At 39.1% G+C, this 21,910-nt stretch overlaps 1 protein-coding gene across 1 annotated transcript in view; it reads right to left on the reverse strand.

Moving 5' to 3' along the window:
- Nucleotides 1–21,910, reverse strand: part of Acat1 (Acetyl-CoA acetyltransferase 1) — a 223,404-nt gene that overhangs the window by 112,134 nt on the left and 89,360 nt on the right. The window contains exon 7 of the mRNA XM_090383498.1: nt 4,458–4,508. Coding sequence (XP_090239624.1) covers nt 4,458–4,508 — 51 coding nt within the window. The remainder of the gene's footprint in view (nt 1–4,457; nt 4,509–21,910) is intronic.

Below are 21,910 nucleotides of genomic sequence, written 5' to 3' on the forward strand. Positions count from 1 at the left end.
AATATCTGATCCACAAATTGCTCAGGATCATCCTGGCAATAATGTGCTCTAACAAGATGACATCCCCCCACCGCACACAACCCCACTTCCATAACGATGTTTGAAGTAATGTGCAGGTTGAATAGCTTACTCACTGGACTTCTTTTTGAGGGGTTACATTCAGGATGAGGCTTAAACCACCCACCAATTGTAAATGACAAAGAGAAGTATCACTGCAATGGCCAATGCAATTACACAAGCCATGTTACAGCATGTCTGTCAAGGAGTTGATTACCAAATGGATGTGTGTCAAATTATTCTTGGAAGTCATAACGAAATGTTGCAACTGTTACATAGCTACCAACATTTGCCTTTCAAAAAGCTGGAAATTAGTCATTTGTAAGCAGGAAATAAACAGATTTTTTGGGCCAAAATAAGCAAAAAAAAAACATGAGAACAAGTTCATACTGCATGTTAAACTAGAATTTTTCTGTTTGTGGATTTCTGTTTGGATATTCTATTACACATCAACTGTCCCTGATTTCTTCCAGAAAGATACAGTTGCAGACTTTGCCCTCTTCAGAAGTGCTGAGTCAAAGTTTTGTTCATAACAATGGCCCCCACTGTCTAGATTTGGCTGTAAGGAGCATTAGCATTAGTAGAGGCATTTGATGCAAGAAAGCAAGCTTATGCAGCATCAGCCAAAAAAAAAAAAAAAACACTTCCACTTCACCCCTCTGTTCGTTCAAAATATCTGTCCAGCTGAGCCTTAAACTTATTTAGGCTATCAACTTCCACGACAAGGGATGGAAGTCTGTTCCACCAACCAACCACCCGCTGGCTAAAGGCAAATTTCCGCACGTCTATCCCACATCTGTCTTTCCTCAATTTGAATTTATGCCCTCTCAGGTGATTATTCTGAGCGAGAGGAAGAATCCCATCAGCATTGAGCATGCTCAAACCATTCAAGGCTTTATACACCTCTATCAGATCACCTCGCTGGTGCCTAGTCTCCAGACACTGTAATTTGCAAAACTTAAGCCTTTCTTCATAAGAGCACCCCTTTGTTCCATTCACTAATCTTGTTGCCCTTCTCTGTACTCGTTCCAGCAGCTCGACATCCTTCTTGAAATGAGGCCTCCAGACCTGTATACAGTACTCTAGGTGTGGCCTGACCATTGCCTTATACAAGGGAATAATCACCTCCTTATCCCTGCTAGAAAAATTCCTATATATCATTGACAATACACCATGAGCTACTCTTGCAGCCCGTCTGCACTGCTCAGAGAACTTCATATTTGCTTGCACAACGGTTGCACAAGTGGTAGAGAATGAAAGGGACCCCCAGGTCCCTTTCATTCTCTACCACTGTCAGTGTAGTACCACAGAGTTGATACGTTGCTCTGGGGTTGCTGTTTCCCATGTGTAGTACTTTACATTTGTCAATGTTAAACTTCATTTGCCACCTGGAAAGGTTGAGCAGCCCATCTGCTCAACCTTTCCAGATCCTGTTGCAGCAGCATAGTGTCAGTAGTGTCCTTGACAACCCTGCCTACCTTTGTATCGTCTGCAAACTTCGACATTAAGCTTGATATACCCTCATCAATATTTCTAAAGATTCACCAGAAAGAGAATATCTCCACTTAGTTTTTGTTTTTCTAAGCTCACTGAATATTATCTCACACATGGCATTACTATGAGGAATTACTAAAAGCAAGCATGACTTGGGATATTTCAAGCTTACCTGTACATTTGTCTATTTCCCAGCACTGTATTGTATTGTATTGTATTGTATATCAGAGCACCGTACATCAGTTCTTTCTTCTCTCTCATAACAGCATGTAGTAGGTTCTCACACCAAAACTGACAGAACTAAAACTGCAAAACATCTACTGCTTCATCTATTTTTTTTTATCTTTAATGATACAAAGTAATGGAAACTAGTCCACAGAAAATTTCAAATTTGAAAATGATGCACTACAAACTGATGAAATTTGTGCTATCTCAGGATTTAAAAGAACATCATTTTGATGGGAGCTTATGAAGCCATAAAGTACTCCCTCACTGAGCAAAAGAATAAAATCTTCCCCCCTTGTTTTAGACTTGTGACCTTAGCATTAGAAATGCCTATGACTAGGTCAGAATAATCCTTCTGGTTTAGTCTGCTATGGTAATTAACTTACAAAATGGAAAGTGGGAAATCTGAAAACTGTTGGTGAAATAAATTTTCACATAACATTCTTCAACACATCTAGGATTAATGACCTCAGCACATGGATGAGAAGTACATTGGATTGAAGTGACATGTTTGGATTTTCAAATTGGCATAACAGTTAAAAGAAAGAAGCAAAATTGTTTATTGAAGCCAGAAGACAGGAACATGAACAGACATTCCACACGAGTGGGGATAACATGTCCAGAGTTATCAGCCTGAATTGGCTTGTTTATAATTGCCAGAAGTCTGTGATTCAGAAGTTCTATTTCTTGGGGAGCTCCTTAATTGTCTTCTTTAAAAATTCTTTTAGATCATGAACTGAATTTGGATCAGAGTCAGTGACACTCACTAATGTTTTGTTGTACTTGCATCTACTAAGTATTCATACACTTTCACAGGAAGGTATGCAGCTCTCTTTTGACCATATAAATTAATAAGATGATTAGAACAATCTATTACCACCAAATAGTAACAGGTAACCAAATAAATGGCAGACAGTTTTTTTTTGAAGAAATTCCACATGCTTTCAAATTGTTCAGAAGAAGATGTCCAATGTTGTACTACCCTGTAAAGTCACCTCTCCCAATGCTGGCACTGAGAGCAAGCTGCTTTTGAATTGACAATTTTTCTTATTACAACAGGTCACCGGGCTAGCCGAGTGGGTAAAGTACCTGCCCGGCAACCCAAAGGTCGCGGGTTCGATTCCCGCCTCGGGCTTGGATCAAAGTACTGCAAAAACCTTGGGAGGTGCAATATGGCCACAGAAGCCGATGCGCCAACAACTACCAAATCAAAAAAAAAAAAAAAAAAAACAGGTCACCACAATGGGATATAACTTGGAATCACTTTGATTACTTCCATGTGTAGAAATCAAAAATAGCCCATTTTTCAGAGCCATCACTGCCTCTTCTTTCCTTTCCTTACCTGTGAAATTTCACTAACAATGACAGTTACTTTTTGTTTTTCCATAACCTTTTTTTTTTTTTTTTACTATTTTGCTATTGGATATATATTTCTGAAGAAAAGGTCATGTATGATCAGCACAACTCAGAGGAAAGTTTGTTCTATCACAAAAGATACAAATAAACATTTGGCACATATGACAACATTGCCGCTATGAAATACCACATAAATTTTTGTATTTCTTTCCATGCACTGCATGCTGTCCTTATGTTTTGCAATTGTCTCATTACATCATTTCCTGCTGCATGAAACTGAAAAATCACATTTACAGTAGCAAATAAGGAAAATGCATTACCTTTTTCAGAATTTACTATACATGAAAAATCTTGCGTGTGTCTCCTGAAATTTTATATACATTGTATTTCTTTGGCATCTTACTGAAAGACACTGTTAGCCTCTCACTCAAGTTATTATCCTATTTTGTCTGCATTGCAAAACAGGTTTCTATTTCGCAATGCACACTACCATGACACACTTGATGGTCAGTTTGTTAATGAAAATAAACAGAAAGTCAACATTTGTAAAAATTTAATTTTAATATAGTTTTATTATTTTTTGTGAAAAGAAAAAGGAGAAAAAGTAATTTTTACAAAAAAGATGGAGAAATTCTGCCACCAATTATATTATAATGGTGAGAGAAGGGTAAAATCAAGTAAAAAAGACATTCTCTATCATAAATCCAGAGAGTTGGCAGCTATTGCTGTTACTTCAGCAACTTTGGGCTTGTACTCATTTAATATCGGTGTGATGTTTCTTCTACGCAAACAAAATAAAATGTTATAAAGCACCAACTGTGTGACATTTGACTTACCCTGTAGTAAATAATAATAATGCAGAGTACAACTATTATCATTGTTATTTTATTTTTATAATTGTTATTAATAATAATAATAATATCAATTATAAAAATAAATAACAATAAACTAAAAAAAAAATGTATTGAAATTGCACTCAGTGTTCTGTGAAAATGTTTTCTAACAGAAAAATACACAATCGCAATGGCACATGGTATGATATCACTTTAATGGAAAATCACTGCATACAATCTAGATTAAACATTCTTAAGCATAAAGATGATTTAGTGAGGGGGAAAAAAAGCAGTAAATTCTTTTAATTTTTTTTTTTTTAAGTGTGAATTGAAATTCTATAAGATGGTGAGTAGTTTTAAAGTAACAGGCTTTGCCATTCTTATTCTGACTATTATTTCCCATTCAACTAAATTGCCTATCTAAAATTATTCTAACTTCATACCAATCTCAACTTTTACCTTAATGAATCACAAATATTATAAATTACTTACCATATGAATTTTCTTGTATGCATCTGTTAAACCATCAAAGACTAAACTATCCTAAAATCAAAACAAAAATTCAGAGGTTATATATATATATATATATATATATATATATATATCTCTCTCTCTCTCTCTCTCTCTCTCTCTCTCTCTATATATATATATATATATATATAGAAAGAGAGAGAGAGAGAGAGAGAGGCTATATATATATAAACACACACAAACGTACATACAGTACATTATGAAAAGTAGGAAGTCCCTCTTGTGATTATGTGGATGAAAGAGTTTAAACTACTAAGTAAATATAATGGTCTTAATTCTGCAGTGGAGCAAACCTCACTTTATAACAGGTTGCCTTGATACCGCACTATATTTAATAAATGACATCCCAAAGGGTTAATCTGTTATTTATTTAGATGTTTAGGACCTATTATCTCTCATTGCAATAAAAGTACTTATGGTAAAGAGAAGTTTAATTCATTTCATTTCATAAGACAAATTCATTTCTAGGCAGAAATTACTTACTAGCCTCAAAAACACCAGAGAGAAAGCTGGTTGTTGTTGTTTGGTTTAAGAAAGTTGATGACTTAGCCCATATTTAACAGGTTAAACTTGTTAACATATTATTAAACTTGTTAACAGGAGAGATTGCTTCTACAGGGATGGGATACACTTAAATAGAAAGGGTGCAAGAATATTTGCTGATGCTATCGAGGCGGTGTTAGGTGGGTCGGAAAACTGCTAGCTTGGGAGGAGACAAAAACGAATAGATTAACAGTAGCCACTGGCAGAGGTGAAAGAGATTCTTGCACTGCTTCTATTGGAATGAGCAGAAGCCTGAAAAACAAGATGCAGGATATTTCAGAGACTGCCGGGAGTCATTGCGGTACAAGTAAACACATGGGTTGTGTTAGGGTAGCTAAGAATAGAAATAGGTGCATGTATACTTGCGTGTACACCAATGCTAGGAGTTTAGTAAATAAAGTTGATGAATTTGAGGTATTGCTCAAAACATCAAAGGCAGATATTGTTGGGATATCAGAGATGTGGTGTCACACAGATATAAGGAATGCAGAACTGGAATTTGAGGAGTACAACGTCTACAGAAAGGATAGACTGGATAGGGAGGGAGGAGGGGTTATGCTATTAGTTAAGAAATACATAAAATCCAAGGAAGTGAAGCCAGTGGACATCGCTGGACAGTGCAGTGTCGAGTCAGTTTGGTGTGACATTAGCATTAGCAGAGGCATATGATGCAAGAAAGCAAGCTTATTCAGCATCAGCCAAAAAAAAAAAAAAAAAAAAAAAACACACCACTCCCATTTCACCCCTCCGTTCGTTCGAAATACCTGTCCAGTTGAGCTTTAAATTTGTTTAGGCTATCAACTTCAACAACAAGTGATGGAAGTCGGTTCCACCAACCAACCACCCGCTGGCCAAAGGCAAATTTCCGCACATCTATCCGACATCCGTCCTTCCTCAATTTGAATTTATGCCCTCTGAGGTGATTATTCTGAGAAAGATGAAGAATCCCATTGGCATTGAGCATGCTCAAACCATTCAAAGCCTTATACACCTCTATCAGATCACCTCGCCGGTGCCTAGTCTCCAGACTCTGTAATTTGCAAAACTTAAGCCTTTCTTCGTAAGAGCAACCCTTTGTTCCATTTACTAATCTTGTTGCCCTTCTCTGTACCCGTTCCAGCAGCTCTACATCCTTCTTGAAATGAGGCCTCCAGACCTGTATACAGTACTCAAGATGTGGCCTTACCATTGCCTTATACAAGGGAATAATCACCTCCTTATCCCTGCTAGAAAAATTCCTGTATATCATTGACAAGACACCATGCGCTACTCTTGCAGCTCGTCTGCACTGCTCAGAGAACTTCATATCTGCCTGCACAATTACCCCCAGGTCCTTTTCATTCTCCACCACTGTCAGTGTAGTACCGCAGAGTTGATACGTTGCTCTGGGGTTACTGTTTCCCATATGCAGCACTTTACATTTGTCGATGTTAAACCTCATTTGCCACCTCTCAGCCCATCTGTTCAACCTTTCCAGATCCTGTTGCAGCAGCATAGCGTCAGTATTGTCCTTAACGACCCTGCCAACCTTTGTATCATCTGCAAACTTGGACATTAAACTTGATATCCCATCATCAATATCATTCATAAACACCGAAAACAACAACGGACCCAACACTGAACCTTGAGGAACTCCACTAATAACATTAGTCCACGTTGAGCAGTGTCCATTGATTACCACTCTCTGTCTTCTGCCACTCAACCATCCCCTTATCCATAGCAGCAATTTGCCTCCAATGCCACACTGCTCCAATTTGTGCAGCAGTCTTCCATGTGCAACAGTATCAAAAGCCTTTCTAAGATCCAAATATATAATATCAAAGTTATTCCCTGCATCCAGTTCTTTTGTGACTACATCATAGTATCCAATCAAATTGGTCAGGCAAGACCTGCCCTTAACAAAACCATGCTGCGTCTGAGCTATAACTGAATTCTTGTCTAGATGATCCTGCAGTGCTTCTTTAACCAGTGCCTCCATTAATTTACCTGGAACAGAAGTTAAACTAACAGGTCTATAATTACTTGTGTCAGCCTTTGATCCTCCTTTGTGAATTGGGGTTACATTTGCACATCTCCAGTCTATGGGCACCTCCCCTGAGTCCAAAGAAGCTCTCATAATTATGGCTAGGGGTTTGCATACTTCCTTTGCTGCCTCCTTTAATATAACTGGATAGATCCCATCCACCCCAGGTGCCTTTTTTATGTTTATCCTCAACAATCTCTCCTCCACTTTCCTCTCAGTTATTACAAAATCATCCAGCTCACTGCCAATGTTTACTTTACCTACATCATTCTCCTTCCTGAATAACTCCTCATGCGTGAATGTAGATGCAAAATACTCGTTTAGATTGTTAGCCACCTGAGCAGGATCCTCAACTGTTGAACCATCAATATCCAGTGGACCAATCTGATTCATCCCTTTCCTTTTCGAGTTCAAGTATGTAAAAAACTCTTTTCTGTTTTTCTTTGCATCCTTTGCCAAGGATTTTTCATAGTCTGCCTTTGCCTGCCTAATCTCCTTTGTGACTTGGTTACAGACCAACTTATATCTATCATAGGCTTCCATGTCACCCATTAATTTGTAAGTATCCCATGCATTTTTCTTCTCTGCCACATGTCTCATTAGTTCATCTGACAACCATTTAGGCCTAAACCTCGAACAATATTTCTTAGTTGGTATGTAAAGCCTGGTAGCCTCCAAGATTAGTTCCTTGAATGCTTCCCATTTTGAGTTTGCTGTTGGTAACATCATCAGTTGGTCCCACTGTATAGAATTTAAATACTGTCTCAGACCATCGTAGTCGCCTTTACGAAAACAAAAACCCTTCCCTTTACCTCTGATGGTAGTTACCTCCTTGAGTAAATCCCACTTCAACACACTGTGATCACTGCCACCTAGTGGTTCATTTATCTGCAGGACATAAGCATTGGGAGATCAAAATTGAGAGTAGGAGTGTGCTATAGGCCTAATGACTCTGATGAGTATAATAAGAAACTGTACAGGGAAATAGAGTGGGCCAGTAAATCAGAGAGTCTTATAATGGGGGATTTTAATTTCCCAGATATTGACTGGAATTTGTGGGTTGGTCACTCACACACTAGCAAGGCTTTTGTGGATTTATTGGATGATTGTTTTCTACATCAGCATGTTCGGGAGGCAACTAGAGGGAGGAATACTCTTGATTTGATTATCAGCAGTGATTCTTCATGCATTAAGAATCTGCAGATAAATGAACCACTAGGTGGCAGTGATCACAGTGTGCTGAAGTGGGATTTACACAAAGAGGTAACTACCATTAGGGGTAAAGGGAAGGGTTATTGCTTTCGTAAAGGCGACTACGATGGACTGAGCCAGTATTTAAATTCTATACAGTGGGACCAACTGATGATGTTACCAACAGCAAATGCAAAATGGGAAGCATTCAAAGAACTCATCTTGGAAGCTACTAGGCTTTACATACCAACTAAGAAATACTGTTCAAGGTTTAGGCCTAAATGGATGTCAGATGAACTGATGAGGCATATGGCAGAGAAGAAACATGCGTGGGATACATACAAATCAACACATGACACAGAAGCCTATGATAGATACATGTTGATCTGTAACCAAGTTACAAAGGAGGTTAGGCAGGCGAAGGCAGATTACGAGAAATCTTTGGCAAGGGATGCAAAGAAAAACAGCAAAGAGTTCTTTACTTATGTAAACTCTAGAAGGAAGGGGATGAATCAGATTGGTCCACTTGATATCGATGGGTCAACTGTTGATGATCCTGCTCAGGTAGCTAACAAACTAAATGAATATTTTGCATCCACATTCACACATGAGGAGTTATTTAGCGAGGGGAAAGCCAGAGGTGTATTCAACTCTAGCAGTAAGGTAGAGAATCTTGTAATAACTGAGAGTAAAATGGAGGAGAAATTGTTGAAGATAAACACAAGAAAGGCACCTGGGGTGGATGGGATCTATCCAGTTATATTAAAGGAGGCAGCAAAGGAAGTAAGCAAACCCTTAGCCATAATTATGAGAGCTTCCTTGGACTCAGGGGAGGTACCCACAGACTGGAGATGTGCAAATGTGACCCCAATTCACAAAGGCTGACACAAGTAATTATAGACCTGTGAGTTTAACTTCTGTTCCAGGAAAATTAATGGAGGCACTAATTAAAGAAGCACTGCAGGATCATTTAGACAAGACTTCAGTTATAGCTCGGACACAGCATGGTTTTCTGAAGGGGAAGTCTTGCTTGACCAATTTGATTGGATACTATGATGCAGTCACAAAGGAACTGGTTGCAGGGAATAACTTTGATATTATATACTTGAATCTTAGAAAGGCTTTTGATACTGTTGCACATGGAAGACTGCTGCACAAATTGGAGCAGTGTGACATTGGAGGCAAATTGCTGCTGTGGATAAAGGGGTGGTGAGGGGGAGAAGACAGAGAGTGGTAATCAATGGACACTGCTCGTCGTGGACTAATGTTATTAGTGGAGTCCCTCAGGGCTCAGTGTTGGGTCCATTATTGTTTTCTGTATTTATAAATGATATTGATGATGGTATATCAAGCGTAGGCAGGGTTGTCAAGGACACTACTGACACTATGCTGCTGCAACAGGATCTGGAAAGGTTGAGCAGATGGGCCGAGAGGTGGCAAATGAAGTTTAACATTGACAAATGTAAAGTACTACACATGGGAAACAGCAACCCCAGAGCAACGTATCAACTCTGTGGTACTACACTGACAGTGGTAGAGAATGAAAGGGACCTGGGGGTGGTTGTGCAGGCAGATATGAAGTTCTCTGAGCAGTGCAGACAGGCTGCAAGGGTAGCTCATGGTGTATTGTCAATGATATATAGGAATTTTTCTAGCAGGGATAAGGAGGTGATTATTCCATTGTATAAGGCAATGGTCAGGCCACACCTAGAGTACTGTATACAGGTCTGGAGGCCTCATTTCAAGAAGGATGTAGAGCTGCTGGAACGAGTACAACGAAGGGCAACAAGATTAGTGAATGGAACAAAGGGGTGCTCTTACGAAGGAAGGCTTAAGTTTTGCAAATTACAGTGTCTGGAGACTAGGCACCAGCGAGGTGATCTGATAGAGGTGTATAAAGCCTTGAATGGTTTGAGCATGCTCAATGCTGATGGGATTCTTCCTCTCGCTCAGAATAATCACCTGAGAGGGCATAAATTCAAATTGAGGAAAGAGAGATGTAGGATAGACGTGTGGAAATTTGCCTTTAGCCAGCGGGTGGTTGGTTGGTGGAACAGACTTCCATCCCTTGTCGTGGAAGTTGATAGCCTAAATAAGTTTAAGGCTCAGCTGGACAGGTATTTTGAACGAACAGAGGGGTGAAGTGGAAGTGGGTTTTTTTTTTTTTTTTTTTTCCGCTGATGCTGCATAAGCTTGCTTTCTTGCATCAAATGCCTCTACTAAATTAATTCAATCCTGAACATTCAATCAACATCATGGATGATCAGGAATGAATTTTTATCAGTTATTAAACCATAAATACAGTACTATCTATATCCTTATCACCTTTAAAATACAATATTGAAATCACTAAAAAAATATTAAGAACATTCAAGGAAACAACTAAACTAAGTCTTACCTTCACTTTAAGTTTTTGGTTATATGAAAAGGCTTTATAACGTTATTCAAGTGAACTCTTGGTAATAATACCATTTTGTGCTTTCACTTTGAAAGCACAAAAGGGTATTATTTCCAAGACAATCTGGAATTCTGTATTTCAGCATCTAGAAGCCAGGCACGTGCATGGTGACATAAGTGAGGTGTTTAAAGACAAACACTTCACTTAGGTCATGATGGCATCTTTAATCTTTCTTTCTCAAGTGACACAGACACACACGGGAATGTAAATGTAATTGAAAAAGAATGGTTTGTAACATGACTATGACATTGCATGTGAAACTGTCTCTAGCAGAATATAAGCGTCACAGATTTTCTCTTTGCGTGGAACATAAACTACACTACATTATTCAGAAAGCAACAACTGATTATCAATGCTGATTTCAGAAATGATTACATATTTTCATCCTCAGGATGAGAAGATAAAAGTCCAGAGCTATGTAGGAGCAGCCCTTGCCATATGTGTTTTTGTGTGAAAGGAGACATACACACAAATCTTCACATGTAGGTGTAAAGATTAAAAAAGAAGTCAATTCTAATATATAAATTAATAATATAAAAAATTAATAAAATAAAAACATTATTATTTGAAGATAGGCAGATTCTTTGAGATTATTAAAAACGAGTTTAATTACTTCAAATATGAAATATTACAGTCTCAGCGAGATTCCCTTGAAGAATTGATGGACAAGGTACTGTACACGTTAATCCTCCCCCACTGGGATGAACAGAATGCTAAGAATTCAATATAGTCTTGTAACTTGTATAAATGGTTGCATCAACACTGATTAAAGAAGGGAAATTAATGTCACACATGTATGTGGCCCTTTATGTGTTTTATCTTTTTTTTTTTTTTTGGTTTTTTTTTTTTTTTTTTTAAAACCCCAAACACGAGGAGGTATTAGAACCTATAGTACCTAGTACCTTGCTTGGGTTGGAGACTGAGAAGATGAAAGAAGATATCTGTTGTCATTACACTTGAACTTCTGTAGACTAATTTTTTAGGAAATACGTATGAAGGAAGGTTGTTCTAAAAACCGGCAGTTGAATGAATAAACGAGAAAGAAGAAAAGTTGGTTCTACAAGTTTGAAGTTGGACAGTAAATGGATGTTGGCTGGTGGTGGCATGAGTTTGGACTGTTTTGAAAGAGAGAGCGGGAATTATAGAAGCCAATTCAGAAGAACAGTGCCCATGGAAGTATCTAGAAAAGGCATGCAGCAGAAACAAGTACATCTATGAAACAGAGAGTGGAGAGCCTCTGTTAGAGATGAGTCATTAATTAACCTAACTGCCCTCTTCTGAATGGAATCTAGAAGCCTGAGAGAGGTTTAAGGAGCACCGCCCCAGATGTGGGAACAATATTCCATGTTAGGGCGGATTTGAGATTTATACAGAGTAAACAGCTGTTTGGAAGAAAAGTAATGCTGAGAGCGAAAGAGAAAATCAAGTTTTTTTAGATGCAGAGGAAGCAATATTTATAATGTGCTTGTGCCAAGAGAGATTAGAAGACAGGGTAATCCCGAAAAGAGATATATCATCTTGCCTACAAATTGGAGTGTCATCAAAGATAAGCATAGGAGCAGAAGAATCCTTTTTAAGAGATAAGACAGGACTGAGTTTTAGAAGTATTAGTAATGGCCGCATGGTGCAAGAAATCCTATGGCTTATGCTGCACCAGCCAAAAAAAAAAAAAAAAAAACCCAGAATAAAACAATGATAAAAAATAAATAAATAAAATAAATATATAATAATAATTAATAAAAGAAAAGGAAATTAAACCTATCATCCTATGCGTTTCCCTCACCCAAAGGCACTAATCCTGATGACCTTTGAATTTCCCCAAACTGTCAGCTCTAACCACCCATGTAGGCAACTTATTTCAGTAATTTATAACTCGCTGGCTAAAATAAAACCTCCTGCAGTCCAATCTAAACATTTCCCCCCGTAACTTGAATTTATGTCCTCTAGTTCTAGCATCATTTATAATCTTGAAAATTTCGTCCTCATTCATTTTACTGATATCTCTCAGAGCCTTACACACCTCAATCAAATCTCCTCTAAGGTGTCTAGTTTCCAAACTCTGTAACCCACATATTTGAAGTCTTTCTTCATAAGGATGCCCTTTTGCCGATCTCACCAGGTGAGTTACCAGTCTTTGCACCCTTTCAAGAAGCTCAATATCTTTCTTTAGGTGCGGTCTCCATACTTGAACACAGTATTCCAAGTGTGGTCTAACAAAAGCCTTATATAATGAGATTATCACATCCCTATCTCTACTTGCAAAAGTTCGATAGATCATCGATAGGACACCGTGGGCCTTCCTTGCAATCTGTTTACAATGCTCAGAGAATTTCATGTCTGACTGTATCGTAACACCCAAGTCCCTTTCCTCCAGTACTGGGTTTCCATTCAAAATACCATAACCCAACCATTCCCGGTGCAAGAGCACATCCGTGGCTTGGGTCCTCGAAAAATGGCAACAGAGTTCAAATATTAGAATTTTGTTAAACAATCGATAAAATGAACTTAAATTTTAAAAACACCACTTAGCCCGCCCTCAGAAACAATATGTCTAGTTTTAATTTATAACCACATATCTTAATGAGGGCGGTTTCCATCCCTGCCTCGCGGAGGCGGGTGGCTACTTTCTAGCATTCGCGCTCTTCTTTTAAAAACTGCATCCACATAAAGGTTAAAACTTTTAAAATTCTCTTTTGTGGCGAACAAGACACTTAGACAATTCGTCTCCATCGATCCAATTGAAGCTTCTAACAGATTTCTATAATCCATATACTGCACACATTCTAACATTATATGCTTCAAAGTCTCCACCTCACCGCAAGAACAGAGGGCAGAGTCTCTGAGCCCTAACTCAAATAATCTGAGTGCTAACCCATGTCCTGTCAGCAGAAACATAGCTCGCATTCCAAACTGAAGCCATGGTTTAACTCTTGTATTTACAATATCTACCATAGGAAAAAAGGAGTAAGTTTGCCTGCCCTTCTCAGATTCATGCCATTTTTCCTGCCACTACACCATCAGTTCTGAAACTATTCTTTTCTTTTCTAATATCAGAACGAGAATAAACATGATTATCCAATGGACAGGATGACACATTTAAAATGGTTTTCCTAATATTATGCTTTATGTAATAAACCATTCCTGCCATTAGGACTTCATAATATACAGGCAATTTACCTGCAACCACTTGCAAGGCATCATTCGAAACGGTCCGACATGCCCTAGTGATGGACAACAACACAAAACGCTGTGCTTGTATTAGATGCTTTCTAATTAGAGAGTTTTCTACACGATGTACCCAAGCTCCGGAGGCGTAGGTCACAATGGGGACAAAGACAATTATACAACAAATTCAAAGAACGTCCTCTTATCCCCCAGTCACACCTTACAACCCTCCTAAGCTTGGAGTACAATAATTTAACTTTATTCTTGAGATACTCAACATGTGTAATAAAGAATAACCTCTCTTCAAGCATTAGACCTAAATACCTCACCACTCTGACATATCGAACAGTTCCACCAGACAGCCTTACAGTGGGAGGACGATTTTCACTTAACTTACCCTTCAGCAGCATTTGCACTGTTTTCTCTATAGATATTGTCAATTTATTTTGATTACTCCAATCCTGCAACGAGGCCATAGCATTCCCTGCCCTGGTCTCTAATTGCAGGCGAGAACCTCCTTCCACTAACATTACCAGGTCATCAGCGTACGCTATGCATTCCACTCCTTCAAAAGTTTTCTCCAGGAACTCATCCATGACAATATTCCAAACAAAGGGGCCCATCACCGAGCCCTGAGGACATCCTCTAGTTATAACTTTATTAACACTACTATACTTTGTAACTACCTTCACATCTCTTTCTGAAAAGTATTCCTTAAATACATTATACAAGTTATCAGGACATTCTGTTTTCCTTATTCTAAAAAGGACACTCTCCCACCAGAGCCGGTCGAAGGCCCCCCTGAAATCTATAAAGATCCCTAGCACATACCTAGCACCACTCAATTCTACAGCTTGGACCAGCCTATGTGCTGCATCTTCTGTACTCTTACCCTTTTTAAAACCATACTGGTTTACAGAGCACATAGATTTACTTTCATATTTAATCATTAGCCGCTCTATCAGCAGCCTTTCATATACTTTTCCCAAGACTGACAGAAGAGCAATGGGTCGGTATGTGCCAGTCTCATTCATTAATCGATCTGTATCTTTAATGATCAATTTCACGTGAGCCCGCTTCCAGCTCCTAGGAAAAGCCCCCATTCTCAAACACATATTATGCAAATTTTTAAAAATTTCTGGACTTAACAGAAATGCCTGTTTCATAACCTTAACCTCTATTTTATCTGGGCCCAGTGACTTACCATCCCTTGCTCGGTCCACCGCCATGGTGGCCTCCTCCATAGAAAACTCCTGCTCTTTACACTCCGTAATATATCGCTCATTTTGCTCCTTCATCTGAACTTGCAGGGAAGTAGAGACAACATCTTCGATTTCAGGAAACAAATCGCCAAGTATCCTGCTGACCGAATCTTCCCAGTTCATAGTCTGACTATCTCCAGTTCCAATTGAACTAGTGATATCTGGGCTTCCTTTTTTATTAATTAAGATTCTAAAAATCCCCCATGGATCTCTGGATCCCTGTTCTCTGACATATTTTTCCCAACTAGAAGTTTTACAATCATTTATAGCTTTATTATATTCTTTTCTTTTCTCTCTATATGTGCTCAAATACCCAGTTAACAAATCAACATTCCCCAATCTCCTGCACCTTTGATATAACCGCCTATATTTATTTGTTTGTTTAGGCAATAAAGTCAAATGGCTACACCACCAAAAGACTGGTCTGCTTCTTATATATCTTTTCTTAGTACTTACATCACAAGCTTTTAATATTATGTTACTCAATGTAACAACATACTCATCTAACCCTAAGTCTTGCCATTGTATACTACCTGCAAGATTCAAATACACTTCATTGAACAGCCTGAGTTTAGTTGAACTCCACCAAGTGAATAAGTTATTTTGGGATTACTGTTTCCCAGGTGTAACACCTTACATTTTGTTGGATTAAAGCATAGCTGCCATTTTTCTGACCATTCTTGAAGTCTCTAGGTCTCTCTGAAGAAGCTCGGCTTGACAGTGATCATTAACTACTCTACCAATTTTAACATGATCTGCAAATTTAGACATCATGCCCTCTATCCCTTCATCAATGTCATTTATGAAAATTAAAAACAACAGTGGTCCTAATACTGATCCTTGGGGAACCCCACTTCTTACATCAACCCAATCTGAGGAATAGCCATTTATCACAACCCTCTGCCTCCTGCCCTGAAGCCACCCTGCTATCCATCTAAGGATTTTTCCAGTAATTCCAATCTGTTCCAGCTTATAAAGCAACCACTCATGTGGGACTGAGTCAAAAGCTTTGCTGAAATCTAAATAAACAATGTCGAAATTATTCCCTAAACCCAGCTCGTGAGTGACCCTTTCAAAATAGCGAACCAGATTTGTTAAACATGATTTTCCCTTTACAAAACCATGCCGAGTATCCTTGAGAATTTCAGTTTGATCCAAATGATCCCGAATTCCACCCTTGATCATTGCCTCCATGATTTTCCCTACCACTGAAGTCAGACTGACAGGTCGATAATTTTCCACTTCACTCTTAGAGCCACCCTTATGTACGGGAGATACATTGGCACTTTTCCAATCCAAGGGAATCTCCCCAGAGTCCAGTGATGCTCGCATAATTAGCCTCAATGGTTCAATGCACTCACTTGCCGCCTCCCTTAAGATTATAGGGTATATTCCATCAACTCCAGGAGCCTTACTGGCCTGTAGGCTCGGAAGTTTTTTCATTAAATAATCTTGCGAAATTTCAATATCATTAATTACATATTTTTCAACTTCGCTCCCACAATTTCTCATTGCCACAAAAGGTTTTTCATTTGTAAATATCAAAGCAAAATAACTGTTGAGTTCATCTGCAACGGCAGCTGGTGTATTTCACACTATCCCCTTTCCCTTATGTAAAGGTCCGATCTGGTTTGTCCTGCTCTTCTTGGCATTTATATATGTGAAGAATTCCTTATCCCCCCTCCCCCCCTTTGCTCTGTTTGCTGCTCTGTAACCTTTCCATGCCATGTTTTTCTGCTTAAGTAATGTGGCAACTTTCACTATTCATCCAACTTGGAACCCTCCTCGTGGAGTATTTTTTTTAATGGTAAATACGCATTCAAGGCATCTGTGATTAATGTTTTAAAAGCATATACCACAGTTCAAAGAAGGATTGAAATTAACTAAGTTGTCTTTGCCCCACTAGAGAATTACCTGGAGATCAGCATTTAAGGAATTGGTAGCGGATATTCAGGAAGTTGAAGCTGATTGAGCAGGGCAAAGTTTCTCAAACTGGAACGTGGAATGCAATGTGCTTTCATCGGCAAAACTATGGATAGGATTTCTGGTCAATGGAAGAAGGTCATTAATATACAAGAGGAAAAGATCAAGTGTGTTGGTTGTATGGTTAGGACTGTCCGGTATTCTGGTAGGTAAATGAACAATCTGTGCGAGCTCATTAGAAATTGCAAAAGCCTCAGCATCTCGACCAGCTGGGTCTGTGTGACTAGAGAATGGAAGCCAGCTGGAGTTGTGAACATTAAAATCACCAAGGAAAATTACCTCACTGTTAGGAAAGTTGGACTGGAGAAAGTCAAGCTGCAAAGAGAGGAAGTCAAAGAGCTCTAAGTGATTAGTGGAGTTGGGAGAACAGTAGAGACAACAGATGAATTTGACACAATGAGGTACAGAGATTTTAAGCCAGTGAAGACCAAAAAGAGGAGATTCCAAATTACAAAGTCTCGACAGGGAATATTGGAATGGACACATGCACAAGTACCACCTTAGGGGCAAAAGGAATCATACAGCAAATAATTTGGGCAACTGAGATGAGCAGTATTTGAATCAACCGATAACTGAGATTCTGTCAGAAAAAGTACATGGGGTTTGGCAAATTGCAAGTGGAAATGGACATCGTTAAGATTAGAATTGAAACCATGTATATTTGTGAAATGAATTAGGACGTGTTTGGGAGGTTTAGATCTTTTTTCAGATAGGTTTGCTGTATTAGTTTGACAATTCATGGTGTATTCAATAGTAAGAAAAAGTGTGTGTGGGGGTGGGGACATGCTGTATGAAGTAATGAAATTTTTGGATACAGCGTACACATGGTAAGAATAAATTCAGATCCTTTACATAAGGTGGCCTAAACAATGCTCCCAACATACACACTACTCGGACTCCCTCCAGTCACTATCTGGCAGAGTAGAGGTAACAAGATTATAAACTAGCTGATATGGAAGACTCCCAGAAAGTTACCAATAGGTCTGATTAGGTGTACTAACTAGCGGCTGGCCTGCAAACACAGTTTTAGAGCTATACTCTTGAAATATAAGGAAGTTTGGATCTTGCCATGATGTCCATCATAACCACAAAAGACATCAGTCATACTGCATGATGGAAGAGATGGGGAAGGGTTGACCGGAACTTAGCTCTGGAGACTAAATATGGGTTCCACCACTTCAAGCCTCCAATAACCAAAGTGGTGGTATCACTGGTATTGTCTGGTAACACAGAGGGGCAACATTCTTCCATGTGTGGTGTGGGTGCCACACCTCGACTCCTGCTTATGTTGGATCACACCTTGGTGGTCACCCACAGTGTGCTTGCGCATCAGAATTATACCCAGGATTACTAACAGTCCCACCATTGTGAAGGTGCAAGCAGAGGAGTTGGCTGTCACAGACTGTTCAGATTTTGCTGAAATTGGGTCCACTTGACTTGAGTGTCACCAAAATATCAGTTCCATCAGCGTTTTAGACCTGAAGTAGCAAGTACAGCTTGTCTGGCATATCTGAGAGAATGTCTGTGGCAACCTCAAGGACCAAACTTTTTTACTTTACAAATTGTTTACTTTACATGGGATCTTTTTATAAGATTGCTTTAGAGGGTGCTGACTAAACTAGTTGCCATTTTCTTAATTCCAATTGTGGGTTCAAATTTTAGTGGTTTTCGTGACTTGTTTTTTAAATTAAGATGTTTGCAATTTTTTTTTAACATTCTGATCAATAGATGATGGAATATTTAATTGAATTTGTCAGTTTAAATTTAAATTTTTAACTGAACACAGAGTTGGCTTTGCATTAGCAACACCCCATGTGCAGGAGTGAACTTGTCTGTAACAACGGTGAAGGCTCAGAGTCGGGAACAGCTGATACAAAATTCTAGTTTGCACAAGTATTGACCAGTGTTTGAGTATCTGCAAAGAAGAATGGGTCAGTATTGAGATCTTTCTGACTTTAAATGTGGAATCATAGCGCAGGCAAGACATGCAGGTGCTAGTATCTTGACTACAGCCAACATGGTTAAGTGCTCCATTCTGTGGCGTCATGAGTTTAACCATGACTGGCTCAACAGCAGTCAAACAACTGTCGCACATAGAACAGTCACATGTGTTTGACGCCCATGGCAAGCATTGGCTGTTTCATTTTTTAACACAGCTAACCACCACGGTGCCTCCATAGCCAGGTGGGCAGGAGCAGCAGTGCGTAGCACATGCTTCTTGATTAGACTGGGGTTTGAGCCCGTGACCACCGAATATGGAGGATGCGGAAAGGTCAGGGAATGACCTTGCAATGTGGCCTTAGTTGCTAATTCTCCTAAAAACCAAATAACAAACAAACAAACAGCTAACCACCCAATACAGCGGAGAAATTGAAAGACCAATAACAATATGGGCTATGCACCAGACATTAGCTCATATAATGTAGTTGACAACCATCATCATTGCAAGACACAAGAAATTGAACCTTGCATAGGAACGTCAGTATCAACGTTGGACCACTGACATGTGGAAATCTCTTGCCTAGTCTAATGAATCCCATTTCCAACTCTACCATGCTGATGGACGTATCTGCATTTGGAGATGTGCAACATGAGATTGTGACACCTTGATGCACCATTGGTGCTTAGTAGCCTGCAGGCAGTGATATTATGGTTTGGGGACTGTTTTTGTGGCATGCCCTGGGTTCTCTTATCACCATTAATCAATGGCTCGATAGGAACACCTACCTTTATTTTGTCACCAATAGAAATATACTGTCATCGCTTCTTGATGAGAGTATCAAAATTCTGGTGCATATGAACTTGACAATGCACCATGCCACATGGCCCACCAGGGTGCTATCAGGTTTCAGGAACAGCATAATTCTCCATCCTCCCATGGCCACCCAACTCGGCCAATCTCAATTCAATTAGGCACATCTAGAAAAGGATTCAATAATATGACCTGACAATGTGCAAGCATTACTGCACACAAGGCAATGTAGGGATAGCACTACCACCGAACACCCTGCAACACTTAATGGAGTGTGTTCCAAGACTATACATGAAGTATTATGGGAAAAAGGTGGCCCAAAGAGGTATTAGGTAGGTGATGCTAATGCTAAGCCAATCCAGTGCATTTTAAAAAAAGTATCTAATGTATTATAAACAGTATTTTATTGAGTACATGCCATCACAGTGTAGTATTTTGTAATATTCTGCCACCGAATATTCTTTTATTGTAGCTATGACGTGTACGTGGAACTCTAGGGGAATATAAGTGTCATAGATGATTCCTTTATATGTGTTAGAAGCAAAGACAGCAGATAATGGAGCTAAAATGCAGTAGCTCCATTATCTGCAGTAGCTAAAAAAGATAATGGAGCTAAAATGATGGATGAGATTAAGTGCTTGAGGAAAATGACACCCTGGACAGAATCAAATCAGGGAATCATCAGGAGTCTATGCCTACTCACATGCATCTGGCTGGGGGGGGGAGAGAGAGAGAGAGAGAGAGAGAGAGAGAGAGAGAGAGAGAGAGAGAGAGAGAGAGAGAGAGAGAATTACCAATATTTTGAGGACATAAAAGTCGATTTTTTTTTTTTTTTTTTTTTTTGATTTGGTAGTTGTTGGCGCATCGGCTTCTGTGGCCATATTGCACCTCCCAAGGTTTTTTTTTTGCAGTACTTTGATCCAAGCCTGAGGCGGGAATCGAACCCGCGACCTTTGGGTTGCCGGGCAGGTACTTTACCCACTCGGCTAGCCCGGTCGGCTGACATAAAAGTCGATATTGTTGTATGTGCAAGTATGAATAATATTATACATAGGCAATCCGAGATATTACTTCTTAGTTATGAGATAATACTAAAAAGAGTAGTGTTAGGACTCAATGTAACAGTAACTGTAATTTACCAGATATGACAAGAGGGAGTATATAGCACAAGAATAGGTAATAGTTCCAAGAAACTACTGACTGGGGGTAGCAGTAATTAATCTACCTAAATGCACAGGTAGATTCTATTCTTGAACCTTGAACCGTCCTATTCAGCCATGCAGTAATTTTCAAGAGTAGGGAAATCACAGGAATGCAAGCATTTATGAAATTGATTTGCCAAGACTGAAACTGCCTGTAAGAGTATGGGCAGTGGAAAAGTAGTGGAGAACTATTAAACAGCTGTACAGAGCGCTAGACCTAACTGAACATCCATTTGGATAATTCCTGGAGAAAGCACTGCCATAAGCAACTACATGGGATGGGTTAGAGTTATAAGAGAACAGGAAAATACAGACTTGCTCATGTTAGTATACTAATTAGCATTAGTAGAGGCACATGATGGAAGAAAGCAAGCTTATACAGCAGCAGCAGACAAAAAAAAAAAAAAACCCCTTCCCATTTCACTGATCCATTCATTCCAAATATCTGTCTAGCTCTGCCTTGAATTTATTTAAGCTATCAATTCCACAACAACAGATGGAAATTTGTTCCAGAAATCAACTACCTGCTGGCTAAATGCAAACTTCTACATATCTATTCTACAACTGTCTTTCTTCAGTTTGAATCTATGCCCCCTCAGGTTTGTAATCTGAGCAAGAGAAAGAATCATATCAACATTGAGCCTGCTCAAACCATTCAAGGCCTTATACACCTCAATCAGCTTGCCTCGCAGGTGCCTAGTCTCCAGAAGCTGCAATTTACAGAACTTAAACCTTTCTTCATAAGAGCACCTCTTTGTTCCCGTCACCAGTCTTGTTGCCCTTCTCTATACTCATTCTAGCAACTCTAGATCCTTCCTAAAATGAAGCTTCCAGA

The sequence above is a fragment of the Mastigoproctus giganteus genome, chromosome 1 (genome assembly GCF_048544385.1).
Source record: "Mastigoproctus giganteus isolate SK-2022 chromosome 1, ASM4854438v1, whole genome shotgun sequence".
Lineage (NCBI taxonomy): Eukaryota > Metazoa > Arthropoda > Arachnida > Uropygi > Thelyphonidae > Mastigoproctus > Mastigoproctus giganteus.